The 26,331-nt window shown below is 45.2% G+C and overlaps 1 protein-coding gene across 1 annotated transcript in view; it reads right to left on the bottom strand.

Annotated features, from left to right (window-relative positions):
• Nucleotides 1–18,820: 18,820 nt before the first annotated feature.
• LOC311137593 (nexilin-like) overlaps nt 18,821–26,331 on the bottom strand; it is a gene marked incomplete at both ends in the record, with an annotated part of 28,582 nt that continues 21,071 nt past the window's right edge. Inside the window, 4 exon segments of the mRNA XM_084172100.1 lie at nt 18,821–19,204; nt 19,364–19,555; nt 19,627–19,848; nt 20,187–20,384. Coding sequence (XP_084028226.1) covers nt 18,821–19,204; nt 19,364–19,555; nt 19,627–19,848; nt 20,187–20,384 — 996 coding nt within the window.

The raw sequence follows: 26,331 nt of genomic DNA on the forward strand, positions 1-26,331 counted from the left end.
ATGTGGGGGCTTTGGCTTGAGGGGGCTAAACAACCTTTCCTCATTTGGACTGACCACCGCAATCTGGAGTACATCCGGGCGGCGAGGAGACTGAACCTTCGCCAGGCAAGGTGGGCCATGTTTTTCACCCATTTTGTTTTCACCCTATCCTACAGACCAGGTTTCAGAATGCTAAGGCAGACGCACTGTCCTGGTTGTATGACACAGAGGAGCGGTCCAAGGATCCCACTCCAATACTCCCGGCTTCTTGCCTGGTGGCAACGGTGGTATGGGAGGTTGACGCGGACATCGAGCGGGCGTTACGTACGGAGCCCACTCCCACCCAGTGTCCAGTTGGGCAGCTGTACGTTCCTGTTGATGTCCGCGATCGATTGATCTGTTGGGCCCACACGTCACCCTCCTCTGGTCATCCTGGCATCGGTCGGACAGTGCGCTGTCTTAGTGGGAAGTACTGGTGGCCAACTTTAGCTAAGGACGTGAGGGTTTATGTTTCCTCCTGCTCGGTGTGCACCCAGTGCAAGGCACCTAGACACCTGCCCAGAGGGAAATTACAACCCCTACCCGTTCCACAATGGCTGTGGTCACACCTATCGGTGTACTTCGTGACGGATCTTCCTCCGTCACAAGGTAACACCACGATCCTGATCGTTGTGGAAGTCCTGCCGTCTCCTTCCTTTGCCCGGTCTCCCTACGGCCCTACAGACTGCGGAGGCTCTGTTTACCCACGTCTTCTGGCACTACGGGGTGCCTGAGGATATAGTGTCTGATCTGGGTCCCCAGTTCACATCGAGGGTCTGGAGGGCGTTCATGGAACATCTGGGGGTCTTGGTCAGCCTGACCTCAGGTTTTCACCCCGAGAGTAATGGGCAGGTGGAGAGAGTTAACCAGGATGCGGGTAGGTTTCTGCGGTCCTATTGCCAGGACCGGCCGGGGGAGTGGGCGGCTTTCATCCCCTGGGCAGAGATGCCCCAAAACTCCCTCCGCCACTCCTCCACTAACATGTCTTAATTTCAGTGTGTACCAGGTTATCAGCCGGTCCTGGCACCGTGGCATCAGAGCCAGATCGAGGCACCTGCGGGGGATGAATGGTTTTGGCGCTCAGAGGAGACCTGGGACGCTGCCCATGTGCGCCTGCAATGGGCCATTAGGCGACAGAAGGCGAGCGCCGACCGCCACCGCAGTGAGGCCCCTGTGTATGCACCGGGGGACCGGGTCTGGCTCTCGACCCGAAACCTGCCCCTTTGCCTGCCCTGCCGGAAGCTGGGTCTGCGGTTTGTGGGGCCATTTAAAGTCCTGAGGAGACTGAACGAGGTATGATATAGGTTACAGCTTCCCCCTGATTACCGTATTAACCCCTCGTTCCATGTGTCTCTCCTCATCCCGGTGGTAGCAGGTCCGCTCCAGCAGTCTGAGGTTCAGGAGGTTCCTCCGCCCCCACTGGACATCGAGGGGGCCCCGGCGTATACTGTATGAGCCATCATGGACTCATGACTTCGGGCGTGGGGCCTTCAGTACCTCGTGGAGTGGGAGGGGTACGGTCCAGAGGAGAGATGTTGGGTGCCGGTGGAGGACATCCTGGACCCTTCCTTACTGCAGGAATTTCACCGTCTCCACACGGATCGTCCTGCGCCTCGTCCTCCAGGTCGTCCCCGAGGCCGGTGTCGGCGCGCTGCTGGAGCTGCACATCAAGGGGGGGGTACTGTCATGACTTCCGCCAAGGGGGGGGGGGGTACTGTCACGACTTCCGCCAAAGTTGGTGCCTCTCCTTGTGCGGGCGGCTATCGGCGGTCGTCGTCACCGGCTTTCTAGCTGCCACCAATCTGCGGTTTTGTCTTGTTTGTACACACCTGGTTCCCATTGTATGATGATTATTTCCCTATTTAAACCTCTGGTTCCCACATGGTTTTGTGCATGTTTGTTCGTTGTGTTGTGTCATACACTTTTGTGAGCTGGTGTGTTTTCCCTGCGTGGAAATTAGTGTTTGTTTTTTCGAAGTAAAGTACGTTGTGTACTCAGTTCTGTGTCCTGCGCCTGACTCCGTCCTACCGCTGCACATTTGACACCTGACAGAGTTAAATAAATAACTACCCTTTTCCAATCTTAATTATTTAAACCATTTATCCAATTCCTCCTGTGCTTTTATCCACTGACTAACTAGGCCTGAACACTCACTCTTTATTTATATTCTGGTCTTATGTTCTTCTTTCAATCTATGTACAATAATGATTTATACTCTCTCACTTATCATGCCAGGTCGCAGTTGTAAATGAGAACCTGTTCTCAACTGGTTTACCTGGTTAAATAAAGGTGAAATAAAAAAATAAAAATAAAAAATGCATGTACAGTATAATCACCTTGCGCAATATTTTCCTATATTTTCCCCATCTCAACACCCACACACAGCAAGCTGTTTATTATCTATGAATAGTCACTTTGCCTCTACCTACATGTACATCTTACCTCAATCACCTCGACTAACCTGTGCCCCCGCACATTGACTCTGTACCGGTACCCCCTGTATATAGCCTCCCTACTGTTATTACACATTGACTCTGTACCGGTACCCCCTGTATATAGCCTCGCTACTGTTATTACACATTGACTCTGTACCGGTACCCCCTGTATATAGCCTCGCTACTGTTATTACACATTGACTCTGTACCGGTACCCCCTGTATATAGCCTCGCTACTGTTATTACACATTGACTCTGTACCGGTACCCCCTGTATATAGCCTCGCTACTGTTATTACACATTGACTCTGTACCGGTACCCCCTGTATATAGCCTCGCTACTGTTATTACACATTGACTCTGTACCGGTACCCCCTGTATATAGCCTCGCTACTGTTATTACACATTGACTCTGTACCGGTACCCCCTGTATATAGCCTCGCTACTGTTATTACACATTGACTCTGTACCGGTACCCCCTGTATATAGCCTCGCTACTGTTATTACACATTGACTCTGTACCGGTACCCCCTGTATATAGCCTCGCTACTGTTATTACACATTGACTCTGTACCGGTACCCCCTGTATATAGCCTCACTACTGTTATTACACATTGACTCTGTACCGGTACCCCCTGTATATAGCCTCCCTACTGTTATTACACATTGACTCTGTACCGGTACCCCCTGTATATAGCCTCCCTACTGTTATTACACATTGACTCTGTACCGGTACCCCCTGTATATAGCCTCCCTACTGTTATTACACATTGACTCTGTACCGGTACCCCCTGTATATAGCCTCCCTACTGTTATTACACATTGACTCTGTACCGGTACCCCCTGTATATAGCCTCCCTACTGTTATTACACATTGACTCTGTACCGGTACCCCCTGTATATAGCCTCCCTACTGTTATTACACATTGACTCTGTACCGGTACCCCCTGTATATAGCCTCCCTACTGTTATTACACATTGACTCTGTACCGGTACCCCCTGTATATAGCCTCCCTACTGTTATTACACATTGACTCTGTACCGGTACCCCCTGTATATAGCCTCCCTACTGTTATTACACATTGACTCTGTACCGGTACCCCCTGTATATAGCCTCGCTACTGTTATTACACATTGACTCTGTACCGGTACCCCCTGTATATAGCCTCGCTACTGTTATTACACATTGACTCTGTACCGGTACCCCCTGTATATAGCCTCACTACTGTTATTACACATTGACTCTGTACCGGTACCCCCTGTATATAGCCTCCCTACTGTTATTACACATTGACTCTGTACCGGTACCCCCTGTATATAGCCTCCCTACTGTTATTACACATTGACTCTGTACCGGTACCCCCTGTATATAGCCTCCCTACTGTTATTACACATTGACTCTGTACCGGTACCCCCTGTATATAGCCTCCCTACTGTTATTACACATTGACTCTGTACCGGTACCCCCTGTATATAGCCTCCCTACTGTTATTACACATTGACTCTGTACCGGTACCCCCTGTATATAGCCTCCCTACTGTTATTACACATTGACTCTGTACCGGTACCCCCTGTATATAGCCTCCCTACTGTTATTACACATTGACTCTGTACCGGTACCCCCTGTATAAAGCCTCCCTACTGTTATTACACATTGACTCTGTACCGGTACCCCCTGTATATAGCCTCGCTACTGTTATTACACATTGACTCTGTACCGGTACCCCCTGTATATAGCCTCGCTACTGTTATTACACATTGACTCTGTACCGGTACCCCCTGTATATAGCCTCGCTACTGTTATTACACATTGACTCTGTACCGGTACCCCCTGTATATAGCCTCGCTACTGTTATTACACATTGACTCTGTACCGGTACCCCCTGTATATAGCCTCCCTACTGTTATTACACATTGACTCTGTACCGGTACCCCATGTATATAGCCTCGCTACTGTTATTACACATTGACTCTGTACCGGTACCCCCTGTATATAGCCTCGCTACTGTTATTACACATTGACTCTGTACCGGTACCCCCTGTATATAGCCTCCCTACTGTTATTACACATTGACTCTGTACCGGTACCCCCTGTATATAGCCTCGCTACTGTTATTACACATTGACTCTGTACCGGTACCCCCTGTATATAGCCTCCCTACTGTTATTACACATTGACTCTGTACCGGTACCCCCTGTATATAGCCTCGCTACTGTTATTACACATTGACTCTGTACCGGTACCCCCTGTATATAGCCTCGCTACTGTTATTACACATTGACTCTGTACCGGTACCCCTTGTATATAGCCTCCCTACTGTTATTACACATTGACTCTGTACCGGTACCCCCTGTATATAGCCTCGCTACTGTTATTACACATTGACTCTGTACCGGTACCCCCTGTATATAGCCTCCCTACTGTTATTACACATTGACTCTGTACCGGTACCCCCTGTATATAGCCTCCCTACTGTTATTACACATTGACTCTGTACCGGTACCCCCTGTATATAGCCTCCCTACTGTTATTACACATTGACTCTGTACCGGTACCCCCTGTATATAGCCTCGCTACTGTTATTACACATTGACTCTGTACCGGTACCCCCTGTATATAGCCTCCCTACTGTTATTACACATTGACTCTGTACCGGTACCCCCTGTATATAGCCTCGCTACTGTTATTACACATTGACTCTGTACCGGTACCCCCTGTATATAGCCTCGCTACTGTTATTACACATTGACTCTGTACCGGTACCCCCTGTATATAGCCTCCCTACTGTTATTACACATTGACTCTGTACCGGTACCCCCTGTATATAGCCTCCCTACTGTTATTACACATTGACTCTGTACCGGTACCCCCTGTATATAGCCTCCCTACTGTTATTACACATTGACTCTGTACCGGTACCCCCTGTATATAGCCTCGCTACTGTTATTACACATTGACTCTGTACCGGTACCCCCTGTATATAGCCTCACTACTGTTATTACACATTGACTCTGTACCGGTACCCCCTGTATATAGCCTCCCTACTGTTATTACACATTGACTCTGTACCGGTACCCCCTGTATATAGCCTCCCTACTGTTATTACACATTGACTCTGTACCGGTACCCCCTGTATATAGCCTCCCTACTGTTATTACACATTGACTCTGTACCGGTACCCCCTGTATATAGCCTCCCTACTGTTATTACACATTGACTCTGTACCGGTACCCCCTGTATATAGCCTCGCTACTGTTATTACACATTGACTCTGTACCGGTACCCCCTGTATATAGCCTCCCTACTGTTATTACACATTGACTCTGTACCGGTACCCCCTGTATATAGCCTCCCTACTGTTATTACACATTGACTCTGTACCGGTACCCCCTGTATATAGCCTCGCTACTGTTATTACACATTGACTCTGTACCGGTACCCCCTGTATATAGCCTCGCTACTGTTATTTTGCTGAGGCTCTTTAATTATTTGTTTTTTTTCTATGTTTTTTCTTTTGTATTTTTACTTATCTATTATTTGCTTAACACTTATTTTTCTTAAAACTGCATTGTTGATTAAGGGCTTGTAAGTAAGCATTTCACTGTAAGGTCTACACCTGTTGTATTCGGCGCATGTGACAAATACAATTTGATTTGATTTGATGTTATAACGAGAGCAAGCAGAAAGCGAAAGCAAAGTTTCAGACTACTCATCCACTTCTTGTGCTTTAGCATCCTCCTCTGCTCTCCCCATTCAAGATATTTATTTTCTGAGGATTCCAACTCCCTCAACTTCCCTCAACTCCATATCCCCCACCTCTTCGAGACAGGATGGTCATCTTTGGGCTCCTCTGGGTCGAGCACTTTCCTGGGGATTTCTACTAACACAGGTTGGTAAGGAACTACCCGCTGCTCTCCAGTTCTTGGCTTGCCCACTGAACCTGCCACCCGCCAAAGAATACCGCCGCCCCTATTTATAATTTCAACAGATAGTCATCCAGTTTCTTGTTCACCAGTGCGTCAATCTAATGAACATAATAAAACAAATCCCCATCAAAATCCGTCATTTTAAGCTAAAGATATAATTTAAACTAGAGATCCAGCTCAGCTGGTAGAGCGCGGCGCTTGTAACGCCAATGTAGTGGGTTCGATCCCCGGGACCACCCATACACAAAAATGTATGCACGCATGACTGTAAGTCGCTTTGGATAAAAGCGTCTGCTAAATGGCATATTATTATTATTTATTATTATTATCCACCTCGTCCGCCTATGTTGCCCTCCCGCATCTGCGGTGGAGAGTGGCAGAGCTATAGCGCTGTATGTCAGACCAGGAGACATCCTGAAAAGCGGTCTTCTCACAATAACATCTGTAGGGTCCGAACGGTTTGGCCTACAAACTAATATGACCACGGGACTCGTCTGAAGTCGGTACAGTCGATGTGCCAACTTCTGTTTGGTAGCTTCCATACCGTTTGGGCTACAAACTAATATGACCCCAATATAGAAAGGGGAGACTCTCACGAATAAGATGGTGTTGTCCGCTTTGCTCTACAACCCCCACAAGTGTCACGGGACACGTTTGAAGGTAACCCATGCAAATGAGTGGAAGTACAGTATGGTGGTAGTTTTGTGCCAACAAAGATAAGGGGTAAAATATGTGTCCAAAAAAACTGAAATATTTTGTGAGCTTTCTTATGTCTCCTAGATATATGACAGACACTTCAAAACCTGATTCCTTATGATTTATTTTTAACTGTACTTTATGAATGTGTTAATGTCTTTCTATAGGCTATAGTAGTCAAGGCCATATTCAATATTTTATCAAATTATTTTGTAGAATATTTTTGGATACCTAAAGGGGTCCCCCCATGTCCATGCAGAGACTTCCCCAAGGAACCAAACTCTTAATTGATAATCCTGGAGACCACATTTTCCATGAACTCTTGTACTCACGACAAACCTCACACTTTCTTACGACATCTTTACTTCTTTTTATTATATTGGGCATGTAGTAAACCCTCAACGCGTGGTTCATCACATTGGCTCCCATGTGACCCATTTTCTTGTGCACCTCTGTAAGAAATTCCTCTATCTTATCACAAGGCACAGTTCTCCTTCCCAGGGGGTCCACTTCCCAGTATTCACCCCTTACCAACCTCAAACAGACATCCGCCTTCGCCAACCTGGCTGTTCATCTCCTGGTCCTCTGTCAATTGTCTTCTATTTAATATACCTTGATATATTCTATCATATATATTCTATCATGTGCAAACAAAAAACTGTGGAACATGGGTACGAACTGCAATCTTAGACAATTGGGACCAATGCCCCATATAAAATAGTGGTATGTCCATGCAACTTTTATATCAACATTCTACCGTAATCATTTAACTCAGCGCTGGCTATATTTTTTTTATATTTTATAAACACTTCCCAAATGTGCTTTAACATATTGCATTATTTTAACGTATTAATTAATTATCAGCCTTAATTCATTTTACGTTTTACTTCCCAGGCTGCTTCGCACTCGGTAAACACGTTATTAATAGGGTTCGTGTGTGTTCGCTATTTAATTTTAATATAAAGTTCAGCATGTATGTAACAAACATTTTCCAGTTTAAATTATTTTTACCTGTAGTTCTAGGCAGCACCGAGTGCCAGATCGCACATACTTGCACCTACGTTGTAAACTTTAATTCATAGGCTAGGTTGTAGCAACCTCATGATGGGTATAGGGAAAATTTGAGTATCATGTAGTAGCCTAAACCTATCGCTGTTACATTGAACTGGGTGAATGGAATATGAATGAGAGTTATCCAATATGCTGTAATAGAAATAAGGCCATGCTCATGAAAAAAAATGTGTCCTCCCTCATCTTAAATGGCACTGACCACCACTGGAATCTCATGAACATGATGGTGTTCTCTATGACCCCTACAAGTGTCACAGGATGGTAGTTTTGTGCCTACCCAAAAAAGGGGTTAATTACAGCGAGGGAAAAAAGTATTTGATCCCCTGCTGATTTTGTACGTTTGCCCACTGACAAATACATTATCAGTCTATAATTTTAATGGTAGGTTTATTTGAACAGTGAGAGACAGAATAACAACAAACAAATCCAGAAAAACGCATGTCAAAAATGTTATAAATTGATTTGCATTTTAATGAGGGAAATACGTATTTGACCCCTCTGCAAAACATGACTTAGTACTTGGTGGCAAAATCCTTGTTGGCAATCACAGAGGTCAGACGTTTCTTGTAGTTGGCCACCAGGTTTGCACACATCTCAGGAGGGATTTTGTCCCACTCCTCTTTGCAGATCTTCTCCAAGTCATTAAGGTTTTGAGGCTGACGTTTGGCAACTCAAACCTTCTGCTCCCTCCACAGATTTTCTATGGGATTAAGGTCTGGAGACTGGGTAGGCCACTCCGGACCTTAATGTGCTTCTTCTTGAGCCACTCCTTTGTTGCCTTGGCCATGTGTTTTGGGTCATTGTAATGCTGGAATACCCATCCGCAACCCATTTTCAATGCCCTGGCTGAGGGAAGGAGGTTCTCACCCAAGATTTGACGGTACATGGCCCCGTCCATCGTCCCTTTGATGCGGTGAAGTTGTCCTGTCCCCTTAGCAGAAAAACACCCCCAAAGCATAATGTTTCCACCTCCATGTTTGACAGTGGGGATGGTGTTCTTGGGGTCATAGGCAGCATTCCTCCTCCTCCAAACACGGCGAGTTGAGATGATGCCAAAGAGCTCGATTTTGGTCTCATCTGACCACAACAATTTCACCCAGTTCTCCTCTGAATCGTTCAGATGTTCATTGGCAAACTTCAGACGGGCCTGTATATGTGCTTTCTTGAGCAGGGGGACCTTGCGGACGCTGCAGGATTTCAGTCCTTCACGGCGTAGTGTGTTACCAATTGTCTTCTTGGTGACTATGGTCCCAGCTGCCTTGAGATCATTGACAAGATCCTCCCGTGTAGTTCTGGGCTGATTCCTCACCGTTCTCATGATCCTTGCAACTCCACGAGGTGAGATCTTGCATGGAGCCCCAGGCCGAGGGAGATTGACAGTTCTTTTGTGTTTCTTCCATTTGCGAATAATCGCACCAACAGTTGTCACCTTCTCACCAAGCTGCTTGGCGATGGTCTTGTAGCCCATTCCAGCCTTGTGTAGGTCTACAATCTTGTCCCTGACATCCTTGGAGAGCTCTTTGGTCTTGGCCATGGTGGAGAGTTTGGAATCTGATTGATTGATTTCTTCTGTGGACAGGTGTCTTTTATACAGGTAACCCCCCTCTCAATCTCAGCTCGTTGCCTGTATAAAAGACACCTGGGAGCCAGAAATCGAGAGGGGGTCAAATACTTATTTCCCTCATTAAAATGCAAATCAATTTATAATATTTTTGACATGCGTTTTTCTGGATTTTTTTGTTGTTATTCTGTCTCTCACTGTTCAACTAAACCTACCATTAAAATTATAGACTGATCATGTCTTTGTCAGTGGGCAAACGTACAAAATCAGCAGGGGATCAAATACTTTTTTTCCCTCACTGTAATTAAATTCCATTTTTGCTTACACCCAAAAGTACTTGTTACATTTTGACTGCTTAGCAGGACAGAAAATTCAATTCACACACTTATCAAGAGATAGTAACACTGCAAAAAGACTAGAAATCATGGTGAATAACAATCTAACACAGGATGCAGTCGAAATAGCAATAGCCTTCAATTCCTACTTTATTGACTCTGTCAGGGTACTGACACAGAACCCCTCCACTGGTTTCTTGGGCTCAGTGCTAGTAAATGATGCTCAACCTGTCTTCATCATAAGGGAGGTTTCTGAGTCAAAGGTAGACAAGGTGATTAGCTCACTAAATAACTCTAAAGCCAAAGATGTGTTTGGGATGGACTCTACCTTTCTTAAAAACTACAAAGAGTCACTCATTGGCCCCATTACTAAGGTCACCAACACATCTATTGGTCTCGGGGTGTTTCCAAGGGTATGGAAGTCGGCCATAATAACGGCCATCTTTAAATCTGGCGACCCTGCTGACGTGAGTAACTACAGGCCCATTAGTATACTACCTGTGGTGTCAAAGGTTGTTGAAAAGTGTGTAGCAGAACAACTGATTGCCCACCTCAACAACAGCCCCTTCACATTACATTCCATGCAGTTTGGCTTCAGAGCGAAACACTCCACAGAAATGGCCAACTGCTTTTTTCTGGAAAATGTGAAGTCCAAGATGGACAAAGGGGGCGTTGTTGGGGCTGTGTTTCTGGACCTAAGGAAGGCTTTTGATACTGTTAACCATGAGATTCTCATCACAAAATTGTCCAAGTTCAACTTTTCCCCCAATGCCTTGAGATGGATGAAATCATACCTTGAAGGCAGAACTCAGTGTGTCAGAGTGAGCAATGAGCTGTCGCCCACTCTTAGCTATGATGTGGGTGTGCCCCAAGGGTCAATACTGGGGCCCCTCCTGTTCAGCCTGTACATTAATGATCTGCCTTCTGTCTGTACTGGGTCTGAAGTTCAAATGTATGCAGATGATACAGTGATATATGTGCATGCAAAGAGCAAACAACAAGCTGCACAAGAACTCACTACTGTAATGGTCCAGGTTACAAAATGGCTCAGTGACTCGTGTTTGCATCTCAATGTGAAAAAAACTGTTTGCATGTTCTTCACAAAGAGGGCAACAGATGCTACTGAGCCAGAAGTCTATGTGTCAGGGGAGAAGCTCCAGGGGGTATCTGATTTTAAGTACCTTGGCATCATACTTGATTCCAACCTCTCTTTTAAAAAGCATGTGAAAAAGGTAATTCAAATAACCAAATTCAACCTAGCTAATTTCCGATTTATACGAAATTGTTTGACTACAGAGGTAGCAAAACTGTACTTCAAATCTATGATACTCCCCCACTTAACATACTGCTTGACTAGTTGGGCCCAAGCTTGCTGTACAACAGTAAGACCTATTCAGTCTGTCTACAAACAGGCTCTCAAAGTGCTTGATAGGAAGCCCAATAGCCATCATCACTGTCACATCCTTAGAAAGCATGAGCTCCTGAGTTGGGAAAATCTTGTGCAATACACCGATGCATGTCTTGTATTCAAGATCCTAAATGGCTTGGCTCCCCCTCCACTCAGTATTTTTGTTAAACAGAAAACCCAAACATATGGCAGCAGATCCACAAGGTCTGCCATGAGAGGTGACTGTGTAGTTCCCCTAAGGAAAAGCACCTTTAGTAAATCTGCTTTTTCTGTGAGAGCTTCCCATGTCTGGAATACACTGCCATCAGACACACACAACTGCACCACATATCACACTTTCACAAAATGCTTGAAGACATGGCTAAAGGTCAATCAGATTTGTGAACATGGTCCCTAGCTGTGTGTTGCCGCTTTCCATGTCTGTTGTCTGTAACTTGTGAGGTGTGGAAACACTTTGTTGCTTTTATGAATTTTGTTTTGCTGCTTTTTGTTCTATGTTGCTCGGTCTGTATGCTACGTCTTGTTTGTCCTATGTTGCTATGTCTGTATGCTATGTCTTGTTCTATGTTGTTATTGTCTATATTGTAATTGTTTTTAATAACCTGCCCAGGGACTGCGGTTGAAAATTAGCCGGCTGGCTAAAACCGGCACTTTTACTGAAACGTTGATTAATGTGCACTGTCCCTGTAAAAATAAATAAACTCAAACTCAAACAACCCTGGTCATCCCTACTGCCTCTGATCTGGCGGACTCACTAAACACAAACGCTTCATTTGTAAATGATGTCTGGGTGTTGGAGTGTGCCCCTGGCTATCCGTAAATGTAAAAAACATAAAAAATTGTGTCGTCTGGTTTGCTTAATATATGGAATTTTAATGTATTGATACTTTTACTTTTGTTACTTAAGTATATTTTAGCAATTACATTTAATTTTGATAATTAAGTATATTCAAAACCAAATACTTTTAGACTTTCACTTTTACTTGAATCATTTTATATTAAGGTATCTTTACTTTTACTCGAGTATGACAATTGGGTACTTTCTCCACCAGCGTGTGTGTCACAGATCAGGTGAGCAATCTGATTGCTTGCAATTAATGGGAGAGATGCACTATACAAACAAAACAAACAATGACGAAGTATAATACTACACAGAAGGTGTGGCCCAATCACGCTCCGCAAGCAAAACGTAAGCAAATATTTGGACCATCAACATTCCTTTGACATGAATATGATCCCCAATAATGTTTTTTGTTTCATTTCCCATAACACTACCTCTGAGACAGGAGGACGACATAACACCGATAAAAGGGAAAACAGACACTGTCAGCTGAAATGGCGGGTAAGTACAGCAGCAACCACACAATTGCCGTTTATGGTTTGGACATTTACAGGGGTTTTCAAATCATTTTCAAGGTTGCTTAATATTGTTTATGTATGTTACATCTTTACATTTGGATATTGAGATACAGTATATTACTAATGATGCAAATCTTATAGATACCACGGTAACCAAAAGGCTCTTTATCCTTTAGAAAAGGGTCATCTCAGAGTTAGGATAACCAAGAGTAGAGATAGTATGCTTGAGTCCTTAAAAAATAGCAATAGGCATTGAAACTGTACTGACAGTACAGCTGTACTGGAGCTGATTAGGGGAGGGAAGTACCGTATAAGTATGATACAGTACAATACTGTATAAGCCTTGGGTTTGGCAAATATCTATTTATTTTGAGGTCCCTCCCAGACAGGAACAAGTTCACAAAGGGTATTACCTTGATGGACATAGTTTTACAAAAATCTATCCATGACCTTGTATATAAATGTCTCGTTATGACCATAGATACTCTACTTTGAACAAGCTTAGCAGGTCTGTGGCTTCCTATCAGGCATTGCGATTTGCACCTTTTAATTTCTGTGAAATGTTTCGGAGTATTTGCCATCTTTCGGAAATGTCAATATGATATTCACAATAACTCTCTAGCTCCCCGTGCTGGTCAGCCTGTGTCGGTAACAGTGGGTGTTGTATGGAACTTCAGCTTGGATCCTCCACCACCACAACCGCCACGACTTACAGGTGGGTCATTCCACAATCCACAGCATTATTGAAACAACAGATTCAAAAGTTGTGTTTTTCTAACTATATTACAATATATTACAATGTAACGTGCTTTGAGCATCTGGTAAAGCGCTATACAGTAAAAACAATCAATTCTAATTATTATTAGTGTCTGCATTGTGTCTCCAATCATGTGAGAGGGGAAAACATGTTGGTTACTTCCAGTCCTCTCTCTGTCCCTCTCTCCAGTATGGGCCACACTTGTGTTCGCTGTTATAACCGTTGCCCGGATCATCATAGGTCAGTTACAGGCCAGAACCCATCTCTGTTTAGACATGCATCCTGTCACCTCTATCATATTGTTAATTACCACCTAAAGTGCTTATTTCCATACATAGGTGTCATGTACAAAAACGATTGCCCCCAGCAACCGTACATCCCCAGCTACCTGCAAGAGATGGCCATCTTCAACCTGATTATGACAACATGGATGTCATTCCACTGGGACCCAGAGAGGAGCGGGCAACAGCAGACCCTGAGGAGCTGTATCTGTGGCTCACTGCAATTATTGTTGGCTTTGTCAGGGTTCTGCTGGATCATTGCTGGTGAGAGAAAGGAGTGCTGTAAAAACATCAACACAAAGTAGAGGCTGAAATTGTTTAGTTTAGTTTCATTATCAACACATTTCAAATAAAAAAATACATTATTTTTATGTAATACACAAAACTATCTTCAGGTCTGTGTCAAACCTCCAAACGAGCTTCAATGCCATACAACAATCCTTCAGTAGCCTCCAACTGCTCTTAAACACTAGTAAAACGAAATGCATGCTTTTCAATCGAACGCTGCTGGCACCCGCCCACCCGACTAGAATCACTACTCTCGACGGGTCTGACCTAGAGTATGTGGACAACTACAAATACCTAGGTGTCTGGTTAGACTGTAAACTCAACTTCCAGACTCACATAAAGAATCTCCAATCCAAAGTTAAATCTAGAATCGGCTTCCTATTTCGCAACAAAGCCTCCTTCACTCATGCTGCCAAACATGCCCTCGTAAAACTGACTATCCTACCGATCCTTGACTTCGGCGATGTCATTTACAAAATAGCCTCCAACACTCTACTCAGCAAATTGGATGTAGTCTATCACAGTGCCATCCGTTTTGTCTCCAAAGCCCCATACACTACCCACCACTGTGACCTGTACGCTCTTGTTGGCTGGTCCTCACTACATGTTCGTCGTCAAACCCACTGGCTCCAGGCCATCTATAAATCACTGCTAGGCAAATCCCCGCCTTATCTTAGCTCATTGGTCACCATAGCAGCACCCACCCGTAGTCTGCGCTCCAGCAGGTATATCTCACTGGTCATTCCCAAAGCCAACACCTCCTTTGGCCGCCATTCCTTCCAGTTCTCTGCTGCCAATGACTGGAACGAATTGCAAAAATCTCTGAAGCTGGAGACTCTTATCTCCCTCAATAACTTTAAGCATCAGTTGTCAGAGCACCTTACCGATCACTGCACCTGTACACAGCCCATCTGAAATTAGCCCACCCAACTACCTCATCCCTATATTGTTATTTATTTTGCTCTTTTGCACCCCAGTATCTCTATTTGCACATAATCTCTTGCACATCTAGCATTCCAGTGTTAATACTATTGTAATTATTCTGCACTATAGCCTATTTATTGCCTTACCTCCATAACTTGCTACATTTGCACACACTGTATATATATTTTCTGTTGTATTTCTGACTTTATGTTTTTTACCCCATATGTAACTCTGTGTTGTTTTTTATTGCACTACTTTGCTTTATCTTGGCCAGGTCGCAGTTGTAAATGAGAACCTGTTCTCAACTGGCTTACCTGGTTAAATAAAGGTGAAAAAAAAAAAAAAAAAAAAAAAAAAAAAATTAGAAATGTAATTGAAACATGGTATTGTTTTCTTAATGACCTATTTGTCAACACTGTCTGCAGGAAATGTGTGGATCTTCTCTGTATACCAACCCAACTACGACCCGACCCGTTCAGACGGCCAGTACTGTAACAAGACCCTGTACACGTTTGCCTTCTGGAACGCAGTGCTTGAAACCTTGGTGTTGGGAGCGATGCTAGTTAACTGCTGCAAAGGTCTGTTCTGTGGCGTTCTGCTAAATGGACCACCACAGCCAGACAGAGACTTCCACAGGAATGTCTGAAGGAGGGATGGAATGTCTGAAGGAGGGATGGAACGTCTGAAGGAGGGATGGAACGTCTGAGGGAGGGATGGAACGTCTGAGGGAGGGATGGAACGTCTGAAGGAGGGATGGAACGTCTGAAGGAGGGATGGAACATCTGAAGGAGGGATGGAACGTCTGAGGGAGGGATGGAACGTCTGAAGGAGGGATGGAACGTCTGAAGGAGGGATGGAACGTCTGAGGGAGGGATGGAACGTCTGAAGGAGGGATGGAACGTCTGAGGGAGGGATGGAACGTCTGAAGGAGGGATGGAATGTCTGAAGGAGGGATGGAACGTCTGAAGGAGGGATGGAACGTCTGAAGGAGGGATGGAACGAGGGATGTCTATCCTGTTCTTGTCTTTTTAGCTTCACCATCATTTTGTAAAAGCGGCACATTTTATTAATCTATGGTATGATTGCGTCTTATAAAAGCTGTTTTTGTGATACTTTTCTCTTGCTATGTGTGTCTTTCATCCACACACAACACCCTGCAGTAGGTACTGTTCATATGACACTGTTTTCCCATTTTTTTGTGATAAAGAACATAATTTATTGCAATGTTGTTGCTGATGAACATAGTTTTTCTTCATGTACATTTTTACATTTTAGTCATTTAGCAGACGCTCTTATCCAGAGCGACTTACAGTTAGTGAGTGCATACATTATTTTTTATTTTAATTTTCATACTGGCCCCCCGTGGGACCCGTGGGACACTGAGTGTACAAAACATTAGGAACATATTCACTAGTTGCACCCCCTTTTGCCCTCAGAACAGCCTCAATTCGTCAGGGCATGGACTCTACAAGGTGTCGAAAGCATTCCACAGGGATCCTGGCCCATGTTGACCCCAACGCGTCCCACAGTTGTGTCAAGTTGGCTGGATGTCCTTTGGGTGGTGACCATTCTTGATACACACGGGAAACTGTTGAGCGTGAAAAACCCAGCAGCGTTGCAGTTCTTGACACACTCAAACCGGTGTGCCTGGCACCTACTACCATACCCCGTTCAAAGGCACATACATCTTTTGTCTGGCCCATTCACCCTAATAATCCATCTTTAACCTGTCTCCTCCCCTTCATCTACACTGATTGAAGTGGATTTAACAAGTGACATCAATAAGGGATCATAGCTTTCACCTGGATTCACCTGGTCAATCTATGTCATGGAAAGAGCAGGTGTTCCTAATGTTTTGTACACTCAGTGTATTTTGACATTTGCTAAATTGTATCATATTAAGGAATATATACAGGTAACTGCCAAGATAATGGAAAAACTTGAGTAAATTAGGGATACAAAGTATATTGAAAGCAGGTGCTGCCACACAGGTGTGGTTCCTGAGTTAATTGAGCAGCAATTAACATCCCATCATGCTTAGTGTCATGTATAAAAATGTTGGGCAGGCCATTGTTTTGGCTACCATGGCTATGCCCCCATAGGATGACAATGCCCTCATCCACAGGGCACGAGTGGTCACTGAATGGTTTGATGAGCATGAAAACAATGTAAGTCATATGCCATGGCTGTCTCAGTCACCAGATCTCAACCCAGTTTGAACACTTATGGGAGATTCTGGAACGGCACCTGAGAGCGTTTTCCACCACCATCAACAAAACACCAAATGGTGGAATTTCTCATGGAATAATGGTGTCGCATCCCTCCAATAGAGTTCCAGACACTTGTAGAATCCATGCCAAGGTGCATTGAAGCTGTTCTGGCACCTCGTGGCGGCCCAACGCCCTATTAAGACACTTTATGATGGTGTTTCCTTTATTTTGGCAGTTACCTGTATATTACATAAAACCTACCGTTGATCCATGTAAATTGAAAAATACAGTATGTACCATGAAAAAGGTGTAACTGAAAATACAGTATATGGTTAACTGTCTGTCGAACTGTCTTACAACATAATAAAGTACAAGTGCTCTAGAATAGAATCCTCCTCTCCATCCATCCCTCCATACGTTTAAGTTACAGTTGCTAACGTTTTATAAAGATGATAGAACAGTTGCACAGAGACTGGTATTTAGCACATTTTATTACAACTTTAAATAAACATATCACAAATATGTCATTATATTTCAAGCCATACAACAGTGTCCAAGACAACTATATCATACATTTCCTGTAGAGTTGTACTTTAACTCAATGTGAAAAATAATTTTGGGATATGAAAAATCTAAGTGTACATTACAAACAAAACTTTTAGATAATTATTCAAATATAAAAAAATGAATAGAAACAATTACTAACCAATTCTGCAGATTAAGTGTGTAATGCATACTGCTGTGTCCATTTTACAGGGATTTCAAAAGGCTTTAAATTGGGTTGCAGCATATTCTCAAATGGAACTTTCTGAAATGTTACCTTTGAAGGGACATTTTCCCTGATGCACAGATGTTATGATCTATGACAGTGTTATTCAAACATTTCAGTTTTTGTTTCTTCCAGGACCGGAATTGAATAGCCCTGATATACGATGTTATGATCACAAAATCTATCTGAACATCATTCGTGACAGCAATCACACAGGGGATCAATATGTGATTTGGCACAGATTTCATCCTAAATGTAACACTGAAAGGGAGTGCATCTTTATTTGATGAATGATGAGCAATACGTAAACAACATGCACTTGCACTTTTCATGTTGTGTGTATCCCTAGAAGGAATGGCGAGCATAATGCTGTTCCCTCCTCTTTTTTGCCCTACCATGAGGGATGATGTTTTACAAAAGGAGTGAGAGAGACAGGGAAAGTTCCAGAAAAAGTAGAGCATCAGTAGTCGTCAGCTGGAAGAGAGAAACAGAAGACGGGATTACCCACGGCTGAAACTGAACCAAGCTGATGAGGAAGAGGAACATACGATCCCATCCAATCATAGAAAGAACAGGAAGAGGAACATGCGATCCCATCCAATCATAGAAAGATCAGGAAGAGGAGCATGCGATCCATCCAATCATAGAAAGATCCGGAAGAGGAACATGCGATCCCATCCAATCATAGGAAGATCAGGACGAGGAGCATGCGATCCCATCCAATCATATGAAGATCAGAAAACCAAATCAGGTAGTGGTATCGTGCAGGCATGCAGTGACAGTCAGACGGACGATTGCTTACTTTCTATCGTTAGGATGCAGGTGCTGGCGGCTGTGCCTCTGCTGTTGACAGCTTTGCACATGTACTCTCCCTCGTCCTCTGGGAAAGTCTCTGGCAGGTAGAGGCAGAATGTCTCTCCTCTCTCTATGTACTGATAGTCTTCACAGTCCTGGAGCATCTCCCCCTCAAACCACCAGGTCACCTCCGGCTTGGGCTCCCCGGTGATCTTCACTGTGAACCGCACCGGCTCGGCGTCCACCACCGATTGGTTCTTCAGGGGCTTCTTAAACCACGGAGCCCCCGACCTGGCGTGGTCCTCCTCATCCTCATAGGCTGCCGAGCCATTGATGATGCTTCCCTCTTCCTCCTCCTCATTTTCCCTTTTCTGCCAAAGATATGACACATGATATTACATGTTTTATTTTTGGAAACCCTCCCCCACTGAACTGTCATGCGCTTTTAGAATGTCATGCGAGTCAGGGACGTCGTCCACAGTTTAACAACGAGAAACCCGATGATTGAACCCGATGAAAGAGGGATTTACTTTTTGGAGAGCGGCGTCAATCTCTTGCTGCTCGAATTGCATCCTCTGAAGCTTCTGTTCCCCCACCCTTTTCCTCTCCTCCTCCTCTCTGGCTCTGGCCATTTGTTCGAACCGTGCACGCATGTCCACCTTCTGTCTGAACGGAACCTCCTCAGCCTCCTTCTCTGTTTCCTTTTTACCTTCATCATCCTCCTGAAAAAACAGCATAACATGATACAGATCGACGCGTTTGGAGTTATGAAGGATCATGCTAAAATATATACCTCCTGGATCCTCTCTTCTTCCCTCTGTTTGATTTCCTCGTCTGTGGCCTTTCTCTTTGCTCTAACGTCCTCAATCTTTTTCTGGACCTCCTCGTCGTTCAACTGCTTGATTTTCTCAAACTTGGACTTGAGGTTCTTGGCCTGGATGGAACCGGTCCTCTTGAGTTTCTTCAGCTCCTCATACTCCTTACTCACGGTATCAGAGCTCTCATTCACCTCATCCTTAGGAGAGAAACACATTGAACAAATTAGTGATAAGGATACGGACAAAACAGAAGCATAGGCCTAATGATTTCAACACATAAAGCGTCTAAGAGTAATAGTGCTGATCTAGGATCAGGTCCCCCCTGTCAATGTAATCTTGTGATTATGGTATAAAAGGCTAAACCGGTTCTAAATCAGTACTCCTACTCTGAGATAGTTGATACATTTTGCCCCTGGTTCTCCTCATCTTGTTCTCAATCTCTGCAGTTGGTAGTTCTATGCCAATATCCCATGAGACTTCCCATGTGGGTCTTGGTTAACAGCATTGTGAGACTGATAACATGTTGATGACTGACCTCTCCCATCTCTTGTCTGAGCAGTTCAAACTCCTGTTTTTCCTGCTCCATTTTCTTTTTGCGCGCCTCCACCTTGCACCTCTTATCGGCTTCCTCCTTCTGCTTTAGCAGCTCCTCGAAGTTCATCTCCAGTTTTCCAGGGTGCAATGCTTCCTGGGACTCGCTCTTGACCTTTCCGTCCTCGTCCTCGTCTAGCACCTACTGGCACACAATCACAGAGCATGGTGTCATTGACGATCTCACAAAAAAAACAATTAGAATCAAATCAAAGTTTATTTTTCACATGCGCCGAATACAACAAGTGTAGACCTTACCGTGAAATGCTTACTTACAAGCCCTTAACCAACAATGCAGTTATAAAAAAAAAAGAGTTAAGAAAATATTTACTAAATAAACAAAAGGAAAAAAATAAAAGTTACACAATAAAATAACAGTAACGAGGCTATATACAGGTGGTACCGGTACCAAGTCAATGTGTGGTGGTACAAGTTAGTAGAGGTAATTGAGGTAATATGTCCATGTACAGTAGGTAGGGGTAAAGTGACTATGCATCAGGGGCGGTGTGTTCAATAGGGCGATATGGGCGACGCACTGCCAAACGGGAAAAGGAAGGGATTTTTTTTCTAATCAATTATATCACGGCAACAGTAGTTATCAGTGTTGTAATCTAGACGTCTGATCTGCCACAGTGCCACTAAATGTCCAATCAGGCTAAAGTCGTGCTTCAAATGGCCCCCCCCCCCTTTTGGGGCGATTTCAGTCAGGTTGAAAATCGCCCAGAAGTCTGTCATAGACTCCCATGTAAAATCTATTTTTTTCAAATATCAGAGCTTTCAATACAATCTCTATGGGTTTCTGAGGGCTTGCACTTACGCGCTTTCGTCATACGTAACATAACCATGAACGTAACTAAGAAAAGAGCGGGTAGCCTCGTCAATCAATTCACTACTACTATCAAAATGGCTAGGCTTCAGTGCAACTCGATTGTGTCTTTGAAAGAAGTTCCTTTTTGTCGGCGAACAAATGAAGATAAATTGGCAACGAAACAATTAGGACCTCCCAGACCAAATTTAATAATTCAACAGGTTTCTACTAAAGGGGGGAAGTCCTACACCCGAGGATTTTCCAAAAATTGGTACGAACGAAAAACCTGGCTAGCAGGCTGCGATGTAGCTAATGCAGTCTTCTGCTACCCCCTGCTTACTCTTTCACCCTAAAGGCGGCACGGCAGACAGCACCGCTTGGACAGCGACTGGTGTGTAACGGACATGCACCATCTTTCAGGAAAGATTAAGAAACATGAGCTGTCAAAGACCCACATGGATAGCTGTTTGAGATTGTCTGCTTTGGGGAGAGTGAACATTCCCACTCAACTGGATGAGGGATACAGGCTAGCTGTCCGCCGCCACAACGATGAGGTTAGTGTTGATAATCACAAGTTTACTGGAGAACTGAAACTGACAAGGCTGACAAGATAGGACCCTTTTGTCCATTGTTATTGGATAGGAACAGAACTTATAACCAGCTCCTGACCTAAATAGATCTTAGCACAACATTTTACTCAACATATCATATTCCATATTCACTATAACAAATATATTTACTACGACATTAGCAAGAACCGCCACATCCTCAGCCGGCTAATCCAGTGTGTGAAGTTTTGCGGAGTGTTTGAGTTAGCTTTGCGAGGCAAAGATGAAACTGAGGGCTCCACCAACCCTGGTAAGCCAACACTTTTGAGATCAGTCAATAAATGCTTCTGGTATTGACTTATATGCTGCCCCTGTCTTCATGTTGTTGCTGGACATATCTTTTTTTAAATGTGTGTAGGTCACCTAAATCATCAGAAAAATTGCCCCCCCTGAGAATTTTTTCAGGAGCCGCCACTGCTATGCATAGATAATAAACAGAGAGTAGCAACAGCGTAAAAAAAAAAGGGGGGTCATTGCAAATACTCTGGGTAGCTATTTGATTAACTGTTCAGCAGTCTTATGGCTTGGGGGTAGAAGCTGTTAAGGAGCCTTTTGAACCTAGACTTGGCGCTCCGGTACCGCTTGCTGTGCGGTAGCAGAGAGAACAGTCTATGACTAGGGTGGCTGGAGCCTTTGACACTTTTAGGGTCTTCCTCTGACACTGCCTGGTATAGAGGTCCTTGATGGCAGGAAGCTTGGCCCCAGTGATGTACTGGGCCGTACGCACTACCCTCTGTAGCGCCTTGTGGTCGGCTGCCGAGCAGTTGACATATCAGACGGTGATGCAACCAGTCAGGATGCTCTCGATGGTGCAGCTATATAACTTTTTGAGCATCTGAGGACCCATGCCAAATCCCTTCAGTCTCTTGAGGGGGAATAGGCATTGTAGTGCCCTCTTCACGACTGTCATGGTGTGTTTGGACCATGATATTTTGTTGGTGATTTGGACACCAAGGAACTTGAAGCTCTCAACCTGCTCCACTACAGCCCTGTCGATGTGAATGGGGGCGTGCTCTGCCCTCCTTTTCCTGTAGTCCACAATCATCTCCTTTGTCTTGATCAAGTTGAGGGAGAGGTTGTTGTCCTGGCACCACACTGCCAGGTCTCTGACCTCCCTATAGGCTTTCTCATTGTTGTCGCTGATCAGGCCTACCACCATTGTGTCGTTGGCAAATGTAATGATGGTGTTGGAGTCGTGCTTGGCCATGCAGTCGTGGGTGAACATGGAGTACAGGAGGGGAATAAGCACGCACCCTTGAGGGGCCCCTGTGTTGAGGATCAGCGTGGCAGATGTGTAGTTGCCTACCTTTACCACCTGGGGGCGGCACGTCAGGATGTCCAGGTTCCAGTTGCAGAGGTAGGTGTTTAGTCCCAGGGTCCTTAGCTTTTTTTTTTTTTTTTTTTTTTTTTTTTATTGTTAAAAAAAAAATTGGGAATGGATCAGCTTAATATTGCAGATAGATTGTATCTTCTATCAATGTAATTGTCTGCATCACTTCCAATCCCCCATGTTTTTTATTTTATTTTTTATTTTATATATTGTGACGTCACGAGAGGCTACACGGCTTTCAGCGGGATTGCTCAAGTAGTGCAAGGAGACAAGGTTCAAACAAAACAAGGATTTTATTAAAGGTCTTGGGAAATTAACGAAAATATAACAAAATTCTGTTCTCTTGTGGCTCTTTAAGGGTTAACAGTTCAGGGATGTCTCTTCCACATCCAAAATCATAATTCTCACTTGCTCAGATAACTTTTCCCCAGCCTTACTGTAGTCCACGTTGCAGCTAGTGGCCAACCCAGCAAAAAGTCCTTCCAAATGTCTCTCCGTATTTCCACAGGTGCATATATCCAAAGGTGAGTATTTCCCAAAGGTAAGTATCTCCAAATCCTTATATTCCTCATGGAAGTGGACGTGCAGCACTCTTGTCCTCCAGAGCCCAGGTTGGAGACTGTGTTTCTTCACCCCCCACACACCCTCTCAGTGTGTCTCTTCCCCTCCAAAAACCCTTCAGCTCATCAGCTCCTGATTTGTTTCAGCTGCGTGGGAAGATTGGCCATAGAGGGGTGGAGTTCCCGACCATACCAGCAGATGGAGCCATAGCTGTCTGGGTTTGCAGCCACCTCAGGGGGATGTAACGTCCCTCCAGGACACAGCCTCTCGTGACATCACACATCCCCCTCCTCGGGACCGACGTCCTCGTCGGGGTAAAGGCAGCGAAGAAGGCATCACGCCGGGAGAGGGCGTCCGCATTGCCGTGGTGCTTGCCAGCCCTGTGGACAACAGAAAAGTTAAACGGTTGCAAGCTCAAAAACCATCTGGTTACTCTACTGTTTGATTCCTTGTTCTTGGCCATCCACTGCAGAGGGGCGTGATCAGATACCACCATGAAACGTCGGCCCAGGAGATAGAACCGCAGGGACTCCAGGGCCCAGACTACAGCCAGACATTCTTTCTCCACCGTTGAATAGTTCTTCTCTCTTGGAAGTAACTTTCTGCTTAGGTAGAGAATGGGATGTTCTTCACCGTCATGTGCCTGGGTGAGGACAGCACCCAGACCCACCTCCGAAGCATCCGCTTGGACAATGAATTCCTTCTTGAAGTCTGGTGCCACCAGGATCGGACTGGAGCAGAGTGCTCGCTTCAGGTTGAGGAAAGCCGCCTCCGCCGCAGGGTTCCACTTCACCATTCGTGAGTGCCGTTTGGTCGTCAGCTCCGTCAACGGTGCAGCTATGGTAGCAAAATCTGCAATAAAGCGTCTATAGTAGCCAGCGAGGCCCAAAAATGACCTTACTTGCTTCTTGGTGATGGGCTGCGGCCAGTCCTGTATGGCCCGCAGTTTGGCTTCCTGTGGTTTGACCAACCCCCGCCCAATGGTGTACCCCAGGTAGTTTGTCTCACTGAAGGCCAGCTTGCACTTCTTCGGGTTTGCCGTGAGCCCTGCTTCCCTGAGCGAATCCAGCACCGCTTGTACCCGGGGTATGTGGCTGGCCCAATCCGGACTTTGTATAACAACATCATCCAAATAAGCCGCTGCGTACCTCTTGTGGGGCGCAAGGACTCGATCCATCAGGCGTTGGAACGTGGCAGGTGCCCCGTGGAGACCAAACGGAAGTCGGGTATACTGGTAGAGCCCCTCCGGGGTGGCAAAGGCTGTCTTCTCCTTGGACGCCGGGGTCAGGGGCACCTGCCAGTAGCCTTTTGTGAGATCAAGAGTGGTTAGGAAACGAGCATGCCCCAAGGAGTCTATTAAATCATCGACACGAGGCATTGGGTATGCATCAAATTCAGACACTTCATTCAACTTTCGATAGTCATTACAAAATCGTACTGAACCGTCTGGCTTGGGAACTAGTACGATGGGACTTGCCCAGGCACTGTGGGACTCTTCGATTACTCCCAACTCCCGCATCTTCCTTACCTCCTTCTGTATAACCACTTTACGAGCCTCTGGCACGCGGTACGGGCGCTGGTTTACCGTTCGGCCAGGCAGGGTGCGGATCTCATGTTGGACCACCTCTGTGTGACCGGGAAGGGAGGAGAAGACATCCTGGTTCTGCTCCACGAGTTCCAGGGCCATCTGTCGTTGATGTGGGGACAGATTTGGACCCAGCTGAACCTCTTCTCGCGCCGGTTCCTTGGTCTCTGTGGGGGGTAGACAGCTGAACATCGCCTCTCTGGCGTGCCACTTCTTTAAAAGGTTAACATGATAAATCTGCTCAGTTTTCCTTTTATCTGGTTGCCTCACCTTGTAGTTTACTTCTCCCATGCGTTCAATGACCTCATATGGTCCTTGCCAGGTTGCCAGGAATTTACACTCAACGGTTGGCACCAGGACCAGCACTCTGTCCCCCGGCTTAAACTCCCTGGGTTGAGCAGATCTGTTGTAGGAGGCTTGCTGTTGCCGCTGACTGGCCTCCAGGTGTTCCCGCATCATGGGATAGATGGCCTTCATTCTCTCCCTCATAGCCCCGACATGGTCGATCAGTGTCCGCTGTTGGCATGGCTGCTCCTCCCAGGCCTCCTTGGCGATGTCGAGCAGTCCTCTGGGTCTGTAGGAAAGCAAGAGCTCAAAGGGTGAAAAACCAGTAGAAGACTGAGGTACCTCTCTCACCGCAAATAATATGTATGGTAACAGCTGATCCCAGTTGCGCCCATCTTCCCCTACCGCTTTCCGCAGCATGGATTTTAGTGTTTTGTTAAAACGTTCGACTAGGCCATCTGTCTGGGGGTGGTAGACCGAGGTTCTCAGCTGTTTGATTTTCAGTAAAGCACAGAGTTCTTTCATCACCCTGGACATGAATGGAGTCCCTTGGTCCGTCAATATCTCTTTTGGGATTCCCAGACTAGTTGAGAGACGGAACAGCTCCTTGGCGATTTGTCTGGATGTAGCCTTCCTCAGCGGAATGGCCTCCGGGTACCGGGATGCATAGTCCAGAATGACCAGAATGTATTGATGTCCCCTGGAACTTTTCGGTAAGGGCCCGACTATGTCTAATCCAATCCTCTCAAAAGGAGTCTCGATAATGGGCAAGGGAATGAGCGGGTTTCTATATGTGGGCTTTGGCGCAACCTGCTGACACTCCGGGCAACTACGGCAGTAGTTCTCTATCTCTTTGTGTACTCCTGGCCAAAAGAAACGTTGCATGATTCTTTCCTTAGTCTTCTCTACCCC

The sequence above is a fragment of the Coregonus lavaretus genome (genome assembly GCF_964263955.1).
Source record: "Coregonus lavaretus genome assembly, chromosome: 11".
Lineage (NCBI taxonomy): Eukaryota > Metazoa > Chordata > Actinopteri > Salmoniformes > Salmonidae > Coregonus > Coregonus lavaretus.